The sequence below is a fragment of the Podarcis muralis genome, chromosome 1, assembly GCF_964188315.1.
Source record: "Podarcis muralis chromosome 1, rPodMur119.hap1.1, whole genome shotgun sequence".
Taxonomy (NCBI): Eukaryota; Metazoa; Chordata; class Lepidosauria; order Squamata; family Lacertidae; genus Podarcis; species Podarcis muralis.
Window position 1 is genome coordinate 117,353,767 of NC_135655.1, and position 17,466 is coordinate 117,371,232.

The following is a 17,466-nucleotide window of genomic DNA, read 5'->3' on the forward strand; positions in this document are numbered from 1 at the left end:
ACTGTGCTCCTGTTTAAATAGAAACCTTTCCTCCCGTCATAGCAAAAAAATGGACAGGGCAGAGAGAGGCAGAGGCAGGGCTGAGTAACAGATGGCCCACAAGTCTCACCGAACCCTTCCCCACATCAGGTTAGAAGGCCTCTCCTCCTCCCAGAGGGGAGGGGTTGTGAGCGGGAGCAGCCTCCAGCCAACCAATAGGGCCAGCTGGTGGGCAGGGCTAGCTGCGTTTAAACAGCCGTGGCAGCGCTCAGCTCCCATTCAGTTCCTTCCTTCCAAAGTTCAGCTCTCCTGCCTTCCCTTTCTCTTAGGTCAGCTTCTTTTGCATATTGACCTTGCTATGGACTTCGGTTGGTTGCCTTGGTTGCCCAAGGGGCCTGGTAGAACTTTTTTTATCCATTTGGCAAGATGGCACCAGCCTCTTGGTTTTTCTGCCTACCTCGTAGCAATTCGCCACAACTTTCTGGTATTGGCGGTTAGGCACTGGAATAGGTGTGCTGTGTTGGAGGATTTGGTATGGGCCATCATCTACCCCTCCTCTTTTGGGTATTCCGTTAAAGGAATCCAGCGGTCGTGGATCCTGTCCGATGCCCTGCTGGTGGCTAGGGCCATGGCACGACCCCCGGTGACGTCACGGGGGAAGCTTCCAGTTGTATTTGCATCAACAAGCTCCTCCCATTGGTTGTTAATTGGTTGGGAGCGAGTGTGGTGTAGTGGTTAGGAGTGGTAGATTCGTAATCTGGGGAACCGGTTTCGCGTCCCCGCTCCTCCACATGCAGCTGCTGGGTGACCTTGGGCCAGTCACACTTCTCTGAAGTCTCTCAGCCCCACTCACCTCACAGAGTGTTTGTTGTGGGGGAGGAAGGGAAAGGAGAATGTTAGCTGCTTTGAGACTCCTTCGGGTAGTGATAAAGGGGGATATCAAATCCAAACTCCTCTTCTTCTTAAGCCCAATATCACTCCCGGCTGTGCGGGGTGGAGTCTTGTATTGCTGTTTCATCCAATGCCTAAGCCAATACTACTCACATGCTGTAACCAATAAAAGTTGTGGCCTAATTTTGCCCATTAACCTAAAATAATGTGTCTTTGTGTCTTACTATAATCCTATGCGGGTGGAGGGTCCTTGACTCACAAGTGACTCACGCTTGCTTTCAACCCAACAAAGCACACTCTCTCAATGTGAAAGGAGACAACCCTGGAGGCAGAGGCCTATAAGCAACAATGTTCTTGATTTTTTTGGCTCTGAGGGAAGGCACCTGCCAGATCAGAAGCTGCTTTCGGCCTTGCACTGCTCATCAACAGGCAAAAACACAGCATACAGCTCTAACATCTCCCCCCAGTGTAAAATACAAATGATAAAATTCCTCTGCGAAGTCTCTTTCATGTGCTGAGAGACTATCCTTCTTGTTGACTGTAGCCTTTAAAAACATCTGAAAGGTAACATTTCCAAGGGCAGGGTATATGGAGTTATCCCATCCTGGAGAGCTCATTCATGAGATCCTTAATCTCAGGGTTGTGGGTTGGGTAAAAGAGTCCTGGGTTGCAGGAGGCTGGGCTCAGTGGCATAGCGGGGGTGGGACACAGGGGCGGTTGCCTCGGGCGCAAAATTGTTAGGGGTGCAAAATTTCAGCACCTGGTGCTGCCTCGATCCAGCTGAGTGTTTCCGTCGTTGGGCTCCACTGAAAACGGCTTCTCAATGAGAACCAAGAAGTGACCTCTCCAGACAACAGAATGACTCTTATCTCTGTGGCTGTGATCTCCCAGGTGATGCAGAAGCCATTGGGCAGCTGAATGCAGATGCGTACTCTGTACATTTCCCTCTGTGCTGCCCCGGGCACTGACAACCCACGCTACGCCACTGATTGGACTAGATGAGCCTTGTGGTCCCTGCCAACTCTATGATTCTATAATATATGCAGAGCATTCAGTAGGCCACTGGAAAAAATGCAGAAATGGCAGGCAGTTTGTTGGGGATTCTTTTGTGTCCTTAAACAAATCCCTGCTATGCTGAGCATCCTAAGAAGTCTAACATAGCCTCTAGACCAAACAGGTTCTGCATTCAAACTGAAGGAATATACGGCATTCCAGAAACAGGCCCAGCAGACACAGCAATCATTTGGAATGTAGATGTGTGTACTCTTTCCTTAAAAAAATCAACATCACACCAGGCAGCCCCTCATTTCTCTTGTGTGCTTCATAGCCCAGAAGAGACAATTAACAGCACTGCTCTTCTTTTGTTTACAGGCAAAGCCTATAAATGTGTTTAAGCAAAGACATTAGCGATTACAAAGTTGATAAGTTAGCAATGAATCTGCGTAATGCTGGCATCAGTTAACTGGAGAGGAAGAACCCACCACATGTTATTTGGGGTTTAACATCCAGCTATTAAGAAAACGAATAGGCAATTTGTGTGTAATTTAACAGCTTGAAACTCTGGGATCATCTATGATATAGGGGAACTCGGGAACATTTACCTGACTGAATGGCAATGGCACTCTTTGTTCTTTTCTCTTTGAGCTTCTTGTACCTCCTAGCTCCAAGCCATCCTTTCGTATAAGCCTGCATAGTCACCACCCTGCCTATAACTTCACGCAGAAACAAGTTCAGTTGTTCAACGTGGTAATACTTCAAGAAAACCTGCAATGAAACCAACAAGGTCAAACGTGATGTGACACGTAAGTACGAGAAAATAATTAACGAGGGTGTTCTGGACTCTGGAGGGTGATAGCAAAAGGAACAGTGATGCTGGCTGTTGCATTGTCGAGTACATTGCCACATTGCTCGTAAATGAATGTGTAGCATAGCATTTCCTTATGGTGATGGCTGTTATTATTTCCTAGGCTGGGTTCTGGCAAGCATGGGATGGGAAAGAAAATGGACTAAGTTTGCATTTAAAGGCGAACGTACCAAATTCACACTTTGCGAAACGATACGAGAACCAAAACACAGCCATCGTTCAAACTCCTTTAAATTTTGCAGCACGGCTACCCAGCCAATCAATGTGTACAAAAATGCATATGTTAAAGTGCTGGGCAGAAATGCGTATATTAGTGAAAATAATGCATGGTGTATGTGTGCGGCAGGAAAAACTGCATACAAACATGTGTTTATTAGGAGAAATGCGCACTAAAATCCTGGTGCTTCATGAAGATTTAAAAAAAAAATATCTCCCACATTTCAGCAGCAATTTGTTAATCGAATTTATGATTGGCAAAGTGAGAAACCGAGAGATCGAAATGGATAGGTCCATCCATCCCTACAGCAAACAGGTTCTCCTCAACCCACCCACCATGAAAAACAGCTTCTTTTTACTGAGCTCAGTTCTCACTCTCCCGGTGGCATAACTGGGAGAATGGCAAATCCCTCACCCAACTGACCTGTGCGTACCCCCAAACCTTATTACTGTTGGGAGTAAAGCAACAATACCTGCGGTGAGTTACTTGAAATGTGGGTGGGGGGTTGAGGTGTAGAAAGAAAGGCAACCTAATCTTCCCTCAGTGTTTCTTTCTACAGTTAGTAAAAGGTAAAGGGACCCCTGACCATTAGGTCCAGTCGTGACCGACTCTGGGGTTGCGGTGCTCATCTCGCTTTGCTGGCTGAGGGAGCCGGCGTACAGCTTCCGGGTCATGTGGCCAGCATGACTAGGCCGCTTGTGGTGAACCAGAGCAGCGCACGGAAACGCCGTTTACCTTCCCGCCAGAGCGGTACCGATTTATCTACTTGCACTTTGACGTGCTTTCAAACTGCTAGGTTGGCAGGAGCAGGGACCGAACAACGGGAGCTTACCCCGTTGCGGGGATTCGAACCGCCGACCTTCTGATCGGCAAGTCCTAGGCTCTGTGGTTTAACCCACAGCCCCACCTGCGTCCCCTACAGTACCTAGAGATTATTTCTCTCTCTCAGGATTTACTTCTTTCCTCCCCCTGCTTCAGTCAGTCAATGTTGGACCTTTCTTTTTGTTAACCTCAGGACTCCACGATGGCCCAATACAAGCTTGTACTCAGAATGGCTTTGTTTTCCAGCAGTAGTAAACCTGAATTTTCTTTATTCTTGGTTTCAGGAAAACGCTTCTGGTGCTTCTGAACTCCCTGGAATGAATTCCAAGCACCCTGGGGAAATTATATTAGTTGGGGATGCAGCAACAACACTCCAAGTGCCCGGGAAGTGGGCAGAAAGAGACTTTCTTCCAATCTTTGCTTGCTGCAAGAGCACCCAGTTAAGGTGGGGATGTGAGGGGAAGCTGCAGTTTCAGCTGGAGAAAAACCAACCGTGGAAGAGGACAAGGTTCAAATGGCAGGTGGCGTTAAGAGCACGTCACGTTTGTCCTGCTTCCCAGAGGCAGGTATGGCGATCACACAGGGTCCCTGGACGTTTAATGGTCTATTGAGCCCTGTGCCACCACTGTGCCCGCTTCCCTGCTGCCACCAACCAGTTAAAAAAGGAAAGGGACCCCTGACCATTAGGTCCACCCTCTGGTAAAACACTGAGTCCAGTCAGTTGTTAAAAGTGAACCAAAAAACAAATTTATTTAGTTTCGAACTGCTAGGTTGACAGGAGCAGGGACCGAGCAATGGGAGCTCACCCCGTCGCAGGGATTCAAAGCGCCGACCTTCTGATCGGCAAGTCCTAGGCCCTGTGGTTTAACCCACAGCGCCACCCGCGTCCCTGTTGAATCAGCCCTTAAGTTGCACCATTAAGCTCTGCTGAGAACATAACAGGAGCACCACATACTATTTTAAGCATTGGTCCTATTTTGCATTGCCAATGGAACATCCCTGATTGCAAAAGCTACTGCCCCAGAAGGTCCCTTGTTTCCCCAAATCTTATAGCAAAAGGAGCAGGAGGCAGCATTCCTCAGGGCTGGCGCATCTCCAAAGAACAGTGAGGGGCCACAATGTCATCTGTGTGCATATGTACGTCTGAGAAAGTGTGTGTTGTGTGTGTACATATCCCTTCTCTCCAAAAGCAGTGCTGCTGTCTGGGAAGAAAACAAGTTCACAATCTGTGGGAATCTGTTGTGAGAAGGACAGTCAGCTTTGAAACACAGAAAAGATAAGCGGATTCCTTCTCCCATCCCCTTTACAAGTAGGTGTGTTACAAGGCTGCCATATTGAATGTACCTTTTGCTCTAAACAAAGCGGGATAGAACTTATCCTACCTTTGTTTTCCCGAGAGCCCATTTCTCCAGCTTGGCTTTCTGCAGAATAGCAACACAGCTTTCTTTGCTGGGCAGAGGAGTTTCGTGTGCTTTGAAAGCAATGTAATAATACCTACAGAAACAGAAAGGACAAAGAAAGCAAAGGTTGCTGTGCTGGTTGGTGAACAGTGTGTGTGTGTGTGTGTGTGTGTGTGTGTGTGTGTGTGTGTGTGTGTGTGAACCCCGCAAAATCCACAGTTGTGTGATACCTTTATTAGCACCAAACATAATGTCACAAAACTGTGAGTTAGCTTTCAAGTTCCCCAGAACTCTTTTCCAAGTTGATGTTACACAAAGCAGTCTCTCTCTCTCTCTCTCTCTCTCTCTCTCTCTCTCTCTCTCTCTCTCTCTCTCTCTCTCTCTGTGTGTGTGTGTGTGTGTGTGTGTGCCTGGAAGGAGATATAACAATAACAACAATAATATACAAAAGGACATAATGAAGAGGATTACAGTGGTACCACGGGTTAAGAACTTAATTCGTTCCGGAGGTCCATTCTTAACCTGAAACTGTTCTTAACCTGAGGTACCACTTTAGCTAATGGGGCCTCCTGCCGCCTGAGCGCGATTTCTGTTTTCATCCTGAAGCAAAGTTCTTAACCCGAGGTACTATTTCTGGGTTAGCAGAGTCTGTAACCTGAAGCATCTGTAACTCGAGGTACCACTGTAGTATTATAGGCAAATCCCCCCTCCCCTCTTTGCTTTGATAGTCCTAGGTCTCAGTAAATGTAATAGGTGTTATTGTGAGCAACTAGGTGCAGGAGTTGGAAATGTCAGCATAAATCCATTCACTTCCTGTCCATGCCAGCTCCTGGCCACTTGGGGTTATGTGCTGCTCAAGTCCAGAGCTTGGTTCTGAGCAAACTGCAATAGGTACTCAGTGTTCGGCAGCCAATACAAATGACCAGCTGGTTGCAGGCAAGAGATGACCCACTTGTGAATTTCAAGTATTTTCCCCACCTTAGGTCCTGTCATCAGGAGCAGCCTGCATGATATTTTTCAAATGTTGCTGTACTACAACTCCCATGACTACAGACCATTGGCCGTGTTGGCTAGAGCTAATGGGAGCTGGAGTCCTCAAAACTTCTGGAGGGCAATATGTTGACTATGTCTATTGTCAAATATAATTGTCTTAGGACTGCTGGTTGATTGTAGGCTCTTCATAAATTTTGTTAAATTTGTATCTAACCTTTCAACTAGTTGATAATTGTTTAAATAACTTATTTTAATAACTTTATTTAAGTTAAATAAACTTTCATAGAATCATAGAGTTGGAAGAGACCACAAGGGCCATTGAGTCCAACCCCCTGCCAAGCAGGAAACACCATCAGAGCACTCCTGACATATGGTTGTCAAGCCTCTGCTTAAAGACCTCCAAAGAAGGAGACTCCACCACACTCCTTGGCAGCAAATTCCACTGTCGAACAGCTCTTACTGTCAGGAAGTTCTTCCTAATGTTTAGGTGGAATCTTCTTTCTTGTAGTTTGGATCCATTGCTCCGTGTCCGCTTCTCTGGAGCAGCAGAAAACAACCTTTCTCCCTCCTCTATGTGACATCCTTTTATATATTTGAACATGGCTATCATATCACCCCTTAATCTCCTCTTCTCCAGGCTAAACATGCCCAGCTCCCTTAGCCGTTCCTCATAAGGCATCGTTTCCAGGCCTTTGACCATTTTGGTTGCCCTCCTCTGGACACGTTCCAGTTTGTCAATGTCCTTCTTGAACTGTGGTGCCCAGAACTGGACACAGTACTCCAGGTGAGGTCTGACCAGAGCAGAATACAGTGGCACTATTACTTCCCATGATCTAGATGCTATACTCCTATTGATGCAGCCCAGAATTGCATTGGCTTTTTTAGCTGCCGCGTCACACTGTTGGCTCATGTCAAGTTTGTGGTCAACCAAGACTCCTAGATCCTTTTCACATGTACTGCTCTCAAGCCAGGTGTCCCCCATCTTGTATTTGTGCCTCTCATTTTTTTTGCCCAAGTGCAATACTTTACATTTCTCCCTGTTAAAGTTCATCTTGTTTGTTTTGGCCCAGTTCTCTAATCTGTCAAGGTCGTTTTCAAGTGTGATCCTGTCCTCTGGGGTGTTAGCCACCCCTCCCAGTTTGGTGTCATCTGCAAATTTGGTCAGGTTGCCCTTGAGTCCATCATCCAAGTCGTTGATAAAGATGTTGAATAAGACCGGGCCCAAGAAAGAACCCTGTGGCACCCTACTAGTCACTCTTCTCCAGGATGAAGAGGAACCATTGATGAGCACCCTTTGGGTCCGGTCAGTCAGCCAGTTACAAATCCACTGAGTGGTAGCATAGTCAAGACCGCATTTTACCAGCTTCTTTACAAGAATATCATGGGACTTTATTTATTTAATAACTCTGAATAACTTATTGAAATTTAATAAAGCAATGTCCCAGAGTCGCCCCCCTTTCACCCATTCCAAGATCAGTGGCACTTGTGTGTTACTTTCAAGCGGGGATTTTTTTTCCAGGTTCACCCCCCCTCCCCAAATTCCATTCTAATATCCAGCAGATAATTGCTAGCCATTCTTTTAGCACTCCGACCCTGAAATATGGCTAAGCTTGAGATTCTGTTAGTGTGTGTCAGGGCTACAATTAGTTTACAATAAAAATGACTTCCATATCCATCTTCATTAAAAAAAAGAAAGAAAGAACCACATATTCCCAGTGAATCTTGAACATGGCTCTAGAAATTAAGAATAATTGGAAAGTTAAAGGTAAATGACATTGTCCATCAAACTACTGGAGTGTTCTCTAGGTTCTAGGAAGGTTTTTGAAAATCCCAAAAGAGAGATGAAGATTCTTCCTCCCCTTGGCCTTGAAGTGCCTATTTCAGTGGGACTTGCTTCTGAGTAAACCTATATTGGCTTGCCCTGTTAACTTCCCAAGGCTAGGAGACACATATTAAGAAGAAGAAGAAGAAGAGTTTGGATTTGATATCCCGCCTTTCACTCCCTTTAAGGAGTCTCAAAGCGGCTAACATTCTCCTTTCCCTTCCTCCCCCACAACAAACACTCTGTGAGGTGAGTGGGGCTGAGAGACTTCAAGGAAGTGTGACTGGCCCAAGGTCACCCAGCAGCTGCATGTGGAGGAGCGGAGACACGAACCCGGTTCCCCAGATTACGAGACTACCGCTCTTAACCACTACACCACACTGGCTATTCTGACCTGTCTTAGCTTTGCTTGGGACTTCCAAGGGAGGTTGGGTTGAAGTTGTGGCACTGACAGGAAATGGGCAGAGTCACATTTAGACCAATAATCAAGTCAAGGTTGGCTATGCGGAATCATAACTGGCCAGGCCTTTCAGAACCTTGGACAGGTCACTGAGGCAGGTACTGGCTAGAACTCAGCCAAGGAAAGGTGCTGTTTTCACCAACAAGAGGCCTTCCGAAGGATGACTGGCCTGAACTTGCTGTTGGCCATACCCTCTCAAGGACCACTGCTCAGTTCAGTCACTGGTTCCTTCACTGTTGGAGTGGTCACTATGGAATGGGGGTGATGACTCCCCAAGTGATGACTCGTCCTCTTCCATGTCTTCCTCTGAGCCAGAAGGGTGATTAAAGCCCGGCAGCGTGAGCATTTTCTCCTCTGCAGAAAGACTATAGTGGTCAGAGAGATGTTCCTCTTGCCAGGTCCCATTCTCAGCACCACATAGGGCAGAGAGGACAGGTAAGAACTGGTGAGTACTGTAGCCTTTCAGCAGGGAAAGCCTTTCCACAAAAGCTTATCTTAGATCCTACATTGCAGAAGATGATCTGTGAGATCCCTTCCCATTATACGATTCAATGATTTTATGAAAATAACACATGGCTGCGGCTTCTTCTTCTTCTTCTTCTTCTTCTTCTTCTTCTTCTTCTTCTTCTTCTTTGTAATTATGTGGCATTTAATTCTGGAACACTGTCTTGCAATCACCAGCTGTCTCTTTCTCCCTCCCTCCCTTTAAAGCTACAGTTCTCTCTGTACGCCAGACTATAGTCCACAAGGAACTTTGTTTGGTAGAGGAACAACCCAACTTAACATGGTTCACCAACTACAGTGGTACCTCGGGTTACAGATGCTTCAGGTTACAGACTCCGCTAACCCAGAAATAGTACCTCGGGTTAAGAACTTTGCTTCAGGATGAGAACAGAAATCGTGCGGCGGCAGTGGGAGGCCCCATTAGCTAAAGTGGTACCTCAGGTTAAGAACAGTTTCAGGTGAAGAACAGACCTCCAGAACAAATTAAGTTCTTAACCCGAGGTACCACTGTATACAGAACGGACTGAATAGCATGAGGCTTATTATAAACAGACATAGGATGAGCATGGTTTTGTGCAAGCAAAAATGAAAGGGGAAAACTGGAAAGACCCGTTGTGAAGGCAAATGGGCTTATTTTTTAAGAAACAGTAACATCATGATAGCTACTTTTCAGAGTAAGCTTGCAACGCTTAAAACCTGGTCCTGTGCATGTTTACAGTGGTACCTCAGGTTACATACGCTTCAGGTTACATACGCTTCAGGTTACAGACTCCGCTAACCCAGAAATAGTGCTTCAGGTTAAGAACTTTGCTTCAGGATGAGAACAGAAATCGTGCTCCAGCGGCACAGCGGCAGCAGGAGGCCTCATTAGCTAAAGTGGTGCTTCAGGTTAAGAACAGTTTCAGGTTAAGAACGGACCTCTGGAACGAATTAAGTACTTAACCTGAGGTACCACTGTATTTGAAAATGACTCCTACCAATTCCAGTGGAACGTAGTTCCAAGTATGGGTGCATGGAATGGCAACCTAATTTGTCAACAGGATGCTGTAATATTCATCATGGATCAAAGCAAAGCAGCGACTGCAAGCCTCCCTCTGCCCTGCCTCATAAACAAAAGCAAAACCACCTTCGCCTGAAATAAGCCACCACTTAGCCAGGCTTGTCTATCTTCCATCGCCATACACAGATTTCTTCTCCAGTCAGGTGGAGAAGAAGCAGGTTTTCCACCATCACCCTCTCCTCAGGCATCATGGGAGACTCCTGCCTTTCATCACAGTTCAAGTCCTACAAGTGGCATCAAATCCACCCCTTGATCTTCGTTGTATCTGAAAGTTACTCCTTCCTTCACCAATGATAAAAGACGAAGTCCACCCGACATCTGATGGTGGATTGCCCCTTACATGCTTACCCTAAGCGTATGCAGTAATTTACTAAAATATGTTTGGTAATTGTGACCATGTTTGGGGTCCTGAAGGACCGTAATGTGACTCTTTCCCCCTCCCCACATTTATTTAGTTGCTTATTCATTCCATCAGTAAGCCAGCCTTCCTTAACTAAGTTCCCAGATTAATTTATTGCTTAAAATATATTAAAATGGTAAAATTATAGTTTATAACCATAAAGGCAAATAGTTAAGGAAACGTTGGTTTTCCCCCCAAAAAACAGCCATTCAGATTAATATTAATAATAATATTACTACTACTACTTCTAATAAGAATAAATGATGTATCATACAAATGTTGCGGTGGTCACCATAATAACTGTCACCTCAACAATCAATCAAATCTTCCTGGCTATATATTAATATCCTTGTTAGAGGCCCTTCTCTGGGTGCTGCCCTTTGACCCTCTGATGTTAGGCGGCCAGTGGTGACCATTCAGAAGATCCTCTTGACTGTAGGGCCATCTCTGGAGAATCTTGCTTGGTAACTTACTAAGTCTTTATCACAGCAAGATTCATTTCCCCAGGCCTTTTAAAACATCGGCCAACTTCTATTTTGTTCTGCTCCCCTGATGCTTGCATACAGCTGAAGGATGGGATTACAAAATTCATAAATAAACACTGTGCTTAGGAGCATGACCTAAGTAGCTCCCCAGAAGCCAAATTCCACCACCACCCTCCAATGCTAGATTAACATGCCCTGGAGCAGGGGTGTGTGACAAAGGGAGTTTTGCAAACTGCAGGTGTGAAGGTCTTGAGGAAATGAAGTAAGTTTTTTTAAAATAAAAAACCCACACACATTCCTATGTGTGATGGCCTGGGATTCGGACTCGGAGGCTGAACCTGAGGAATCCCAGCCTGCACAGGATTCCCTGCCTCCAGAGCCAGCTGAGCCGGGGCTGGGGCCTGAGCCTGAAGGGTTCTCACTTGTGCTGGATCCTCAGTTGCAGGCACCAGCTGAGTCTGCTCTGGCCCCTGAGGTGATGGAGGACCCATTGCCTGCAGGTGCTCTACTCTCAGCCCCGTCAGAGGAAGCTGAGGTTGCCTCTGGGTCCGGTAACCCTCCAGCCTCTCCTGAGCTGCAGAGGCTCAGGGCAGAGAGGCGGAGGGAACTAAGTTCCCGCAGGAGGAGTGCTCATCTCCAGGCCAGGAGAGGTGAGTCACCTGTGGACCGGGGCCGTCCTATGCCTCAGGGCAGATAAAAGCCAGCCAGCCCCAGTCCCAAGTTGCGGGAGCAATGTTGTTGGTTTCTGCCTGCACCCTGTCCTGCTTCTCTGCCGGAGCTCCTGACCTCACCCGACTCCCTGCCTTGGACCCAGCTTCAGCACTGACGAACTGTCTCCCTACTGCACCCTCAACCTTGGACTGGACTCAGACCTCGCCTCACAGTTAACCCTCAGGACCAGTGCACTATGTCACAGCAAAGAGGGTGAATGCAGAGGTGTACCCAGGTTCCCATGTGCCCTTGGCAAGGAACTGTATTGCCCCCCCATTGCCCTACTATCCCTTTTGCCCTTGGCAATTGCCAGCTCTCTCTGCCTTTCTTCGTGATTTTTGCACCCCTTTGGGTCTGTACCCTTGGCAGGGGCCAACCTAGCCACCCCCTAGGGACACCCCTGAGCAGTGGTGTAGCGTGGGGGGTGTAGGGGGGGCCAGCCGCACCGGGCGCAACACCTGGGGTTAGGGTTAGGGTGCGCAAATCCACGGGTTAGGGGGCGCAAATTCACAGGTTAGGGGGTGCAAATTACTTGCCTTGCCCCGGGTGCTGACAACCCACGCTACGCCACTGCCCCTGAGTGAAGGCATACAGGCTCTGAATGCCTATCAGCGTAGAGAATTGATGTGCTCTTATAGTAATGGCTAACGGTTTGACCAATGGGCTTATCCATTCCCAGCTGAAACCTCACTTCATCCACAAACCTACCAGAGAACGAATGAGATGTCTGAGGCAAACCACTGTCTCTCAACCTTCACCCCCGTCACCTGAAAGGCAGGGATAATAGCAGGGATCTCCCACAGCTGGATAGCTCGGTCGGTACAGCAGGAGACTCTTAAATCTCGGGGTCATGGATCTGAGGACTATGCTGGGCAAAAGATTCCTGCATTGCAGGGAATTGGACTAGAATCGGGGGTCAGCAAACTTTTTCAGCAGGAGGCCGAGCCACTGTCCCTCAGACCTTGTGGGGGGCCGCACTATATTTTGGAGGGAAAAAATGAATGAATTCCTATGCCCCACAGATAACCCAGAGATGCATTTTAAATAAAAGTACAGTGGTACCTCGGGTTAAGTACTTAATTTGTTCTGGAGGTCCGTTCTTAACCTGAAACTGTACTTAACCTGAAGTACCACTTTAGCTAATGGGGCCTCCTGCTGCCACCAAAACTGCTGGAGCACAATTTCTGTTCTCATCCTAAAGCAAAGTTCTTAACCTGAAGCACTATTTCTGGGTTAGCAGAGTCTGTAACCTGAAGTGTATGTAACCTGAGGTACCACTGTACACATTCTACTCATATAAAAACACCAGGCAGGCCCCACAAATAACCCAGAGATGCATTTTAAATAAAAGCACACATTATACTCCTGTAAAAACACGCTGATTCCCGGACCGTCCACAGGCCGGATTCAGAAGGCGATTGTGCTGGATCCGGCCCCTGGGCCTTAGTTTGCCTACCCATGGACTAGAATTCAGCCTTTCTCAACCTGTGGGTCCAAAGATGTTGTTGGACTACAACTCCCATCACTCCTAGCTAGGAAGGTCAGAGCTCAGGGATGATGGGAGTTGTAGTCCAACAACATCTGGGGACCCACAAGTTGAGAACCGCTGGACTAGATGGTCCTTGGGCCCTCTTCCAACTCTATGATTCTATTTTTCTAGACAGGCTTGTTGTAAGGATTACAGAGATTGACGTGTGTGGGCTCTGAGAAAGAACTGAAAGAAAGCTGGAAGTATAGTTCTTTAGCATTCAGCATTGGTGATGCCTTATGCCCTTTATTTTGAAAGCACACCACAGTTACACAGAACATCAGCAATGCTTCTTATTTGCTGCCACCACAATTCCAGAGGGACGCAGGTGGCGCTGTGGGTTAAACCACAGAGCCTAGGACTTGCTGATCAGAAGGCCGGCGGTTCGAATCCCCGCATCAGGGTGAGCTCCCATTGCTCAGTCCCTGCTCCTGCCAACCTAGCAGTTCAAAAGCACGTCAAAGTGCAAGTAGATAAGTAGGTACCACTCCGGCGGGAAGGTAAACGGTGTTTCCGTGCGCTGCTCTGGTTCGCCAGAAGCGGCTTAGTCATGCTGGCCACATGACCCGGAAGCTGTACGCCCACTCCCTCAGCCAATAAAGCGAGATGAGCGCCGCAACCCCAAAGTCATCCATGACGGGACCTAATGGTCAGGGGTCCCTTTACCTTTACAATTCCAGAGACCTTGAAAGAACAGCTGTTACTAACCCCACAATATTTTGAGGTGGGGGGAGAGGGTGCATGCAGTCCCACAAGTAAGAATGCCACACTGTGGGTCTTCTCCAATCCAAATTCTGAGGCCGCCCCAGCTGCCAGCAACTGCATTCCTTGCTTCCCTGGGGCCCAAGAGTTGCATGAACTCATCCTTTAAATGTTCCCTTAACATACTTGCTTGCATATGAATAGCGTATGCAGCACTCTGCTCTGTAATAAATGGCCCTTCTGAGAGATTTCACAAGCTGGGAAAATTTAAGCCAAGATCAAAGCTATGGGCCTTGTCTTGATGCACTTGTATGAGTCCCCATTAGCATTAGCAAATAAAAGGCAGAAATGCAAATCTGAGCGCCACCACTTTCACCAAAATGAAATAGGGAATAAGGACCCTAATCAGTAACAAACTGACTGCTTCTGATAATAGAATGCCGCAGCAAACAGAATTGTTTTTCCTCTTCTTCTGCATTTGCAGTTAGCTCTTAAAAAACTTATATTCATAAGCTTATCGTCTAGATTGGGTGGAAGGAAGGAAGTCTATTGCATTTGCCTAGCTGTGCTCAGCTGAATTTTTCCTACCGGTGAATAATGCGACCAGGCAAAATTGCAGAAATGGTGCATTTACATGGAACACTATATTTTAAACCATGGGTAGGCAAACTAAGGCCCGGGGGCTGGATCTGGCCCAATCGCCTTCTATATCCGGCCCACGAATGGTCCAGGAATCAGCATGTTTTTACATGAGCAGAATGTGTCCTTTTATTTAAAATGCATCTCTGGGTTATTTGTGGGGCCTGCCTGGTGTTTTTACATGAGTAGAATGTGTGCTTTTATTTAAAATGCATCTCTGGGTTATGTGTGGGGCATAGGAATTCGTTCACCCCCCCTTCAAAATATAGTCTGGGCCCCCACAAGGTTGGAGGGACAGTGGACCGGCCCCTTGCTGAAAAAGTTTGCTGAACCCTGTTTTAAACAGTGCCAAACTCCAATGGGGGCCACACAATGACTGGCTAGTGCAAATATATTATACAACATCATATTCTAACTGTATGAATGAGTTAGAAAAATCTTGTTTTAAATCAGAAAAATGTCACTAAAATACCCCCCCTCCCGGTTTGGTGTAAATACATCTGCATTACAGGTTTGTGTATCAGGTCTTTTAGACTTTATTCTATGTGGTACCTTGGGATAAGTACTTAATTCGTTCCGGAGGTCCAATCTTAACCTGAAACTGTTCTTAACCTGAAGCACCACTTTAGCTAATGGGGCCTCCTGCTGCCGCTGCGCTGCCGGAGCACGATTTCTGTTCTTATCCTGAAGCAAAGTTCTTAACCTGAAGCACTATTTCTGGGTTAGAGGAGTCTGTAACCTGAAGCGTATGTAACCTGAAGCATATGTAACCCGAGGTACCACTGTACTTGACACAGATAGACACAAAAAATTAGGCACTATCCACACAACATTTGTTAACGGGCAATATAAATGCTGTAAGCTAACAAACAAACAAACAAACATACCCCAAAGGCCTGGAAGTCAGATTGCCTGCCTGCAAAGTCCTGTATCATGACCTCAAATTCATGGATACTCAGGGGTAAATAAAATATTCTTTCATCATGGTCAGAGGCACTTTGTCATTTTCTTCAAAAACGGTATGTCAGCTTCCAAAATTGAAAACTGGCACACAAATCAGGTTCTAAACCCAAACTCACGTTTGATCCTAAATCTTAAACTTTTGAGGCTAACAAGCTGGGGAAGCAGTGGTAGAGGAACTGGTGACAGTTAAGCCTTCCTTTCCAATGCAATAAACAAACTTGCAGGTCTGCTGTGTGAAGTCCTTTCCATGCCATATGGAAACAAAAGACAGCCAGAGCATTAGACAAGATTTTAGCTTTTGTTTACCTTAACCTGATAAACCTTGATCGTCTCTGTTTCCTGCCTTTGATTGCTTTGTTCTCATCTTTCCTGCTAAGAGTTTACAAAACAGCAGCTAGTGAACAGGAAGATAAGAAGCGTACCTATTTGTTTAATCACATCAAGGGGGGGAAAACTGCTGGTTCATATATTTTGTTGTTAAGTTGCTCAAAAGGATCAAAATACCAATTAACTAGCTGGCTTAGAAAAATCTTTGATATCCTCAGATTTACTGACATTTCAAAACTCTTGTTCATACTTGCCTAATGGCTTTTTTGATTAGGAACAAAGAAGTGCCAATCTGTTTAGCATTTGACCTGTTTTTCTCAAATGTTTTTATGTACCGTGCTCACTACTTAGTGTCTAAAGCACTTAACTTAGTCAGGGCTAAAAATCAGATTCCCGTGCCATGGGCAAATGCTTCCGAAGTTTACTATTTTATTTATATTTTGCAAGGCGGCTTACAATGACAATAAAAGTACTAAGTACAAAAACTGGCTAAAATGAAAATAGAGCCATAGGCTTCAAACTGTCTGCAGTTATTTTCTAGTACTTCTCATTCACATTCGTTACATAATTATTTTTCAGTGAAGAACCCCAGAACCTCTTCAACTGTGTATCGTCGGATACATCACACTGAGAAGAATTGTCGGGAATTGCCAATTGCTGGTGAACTGCAAGGCTGACCTACATAAAGCAGACAATGCAGATTGAGAAATCTGACTGAAGGTGGACTTGGCCCAGAAGAGTGATATCAGATTAATCAAAATTTAAAAAATGGCATTTTCTGCTTTCTACATGCAGTGTAGAATTGACATGTACGGTCAGTTAAAACAACAGCAACAACCACAACATCCTAAAATATAATACAACCTTAAGGTAAAGGTAAAGGTACCCCTGCCCGTACGGGCCAGGCGTGACCGACTCTGGGGTTGCGCACCCATCTCACTTAAGAGGCCGGGGGCCAGCGCTGTCCGAAGACACTTGCGGGTCACGTGGCCAGCGTGAAGAAGCTGCTCTGGCGAGCCTGCACCAGCGCAGCACACGGAAACGCCGTTTACCTTCCCGCTATAAAGTGGTACCTATTTATCTACTTGCACTTAAGGGTGCTTTCGAACTGCTAGGTGGGCAGGAGCTGGGACCGAACGACGGGAGCTCACCCCGCCGCGGGGATTCGAACCGCCGACCATACGATCGGCAAGTCCTAGGCACTGAGGTTTTACCCACAGCGCCACCCGCGTCCCTAATATAACCTTAGCATCATTAAATTAAGAAGGTGGGCTTTACTAAAAAATCGTAGAATTGTAGAGTTGGAAGGGACATCTGGTCCAACCCCCTGCAATGCAGGAATCTCAACTGAAGCATCCATGACAGATGGCCACCCAACCTCTGCTTAAAAACCTCCAAGGAAGGAGGGTCCACAGCCTCCCAAGGGAGTCTGTTCCACTGTCAAACAGCTCTTACGGCCAGAAAGTTCTTCCTGATGTCTAGGCAGAATCTCCTTTCTTGTAACTGGAATCCATTGGTTTGGGTCTTACCCTCCAGAGCAAGAGAAAACAAGCTTGCTCCATCTTCCATGTGACAGCCCTTTAAATATTAGAACATGGCTTTCAGGTCTCCTCTCAGTCTGCTCTTCTCCAAGCTAAACATATTAAGCTCCCTCAACAGTTCCTTTTAAAGCTAGGTTTCCAGGCCCTTGATCATCTTG

General features: G+C 46.4%; 1 protein-coding gene across 1 annotated transcript in view; it reads right to left on the reverse strand.

Moving 5' to 3' along the window:
• The window catches only part of MYO3B (myosin IIIB), a 252,794-nt gene that overhangs the window by 82,996 nt on the left and 152,332 nt on the right, over positions 1 to 17,466 (reverse strand). Inside the window, exons 25-26 of the mRNA XM_077917134.1 lie at positions 5,156 to 5,267; positions 2,472 to 2,634 (exon numbers count right to left, since the gene is read on the reverse strand). Coding sequence (XP_077773260.1) covers positions 2,472 to 2,634; positions 5,156 to 5,267 — 275 coding nt within the window. The remainder of the gene's footprint in view (positions 1 to 2,471; positions 2,635 to 5,155; positions 5,268 to 17,466) is intronic.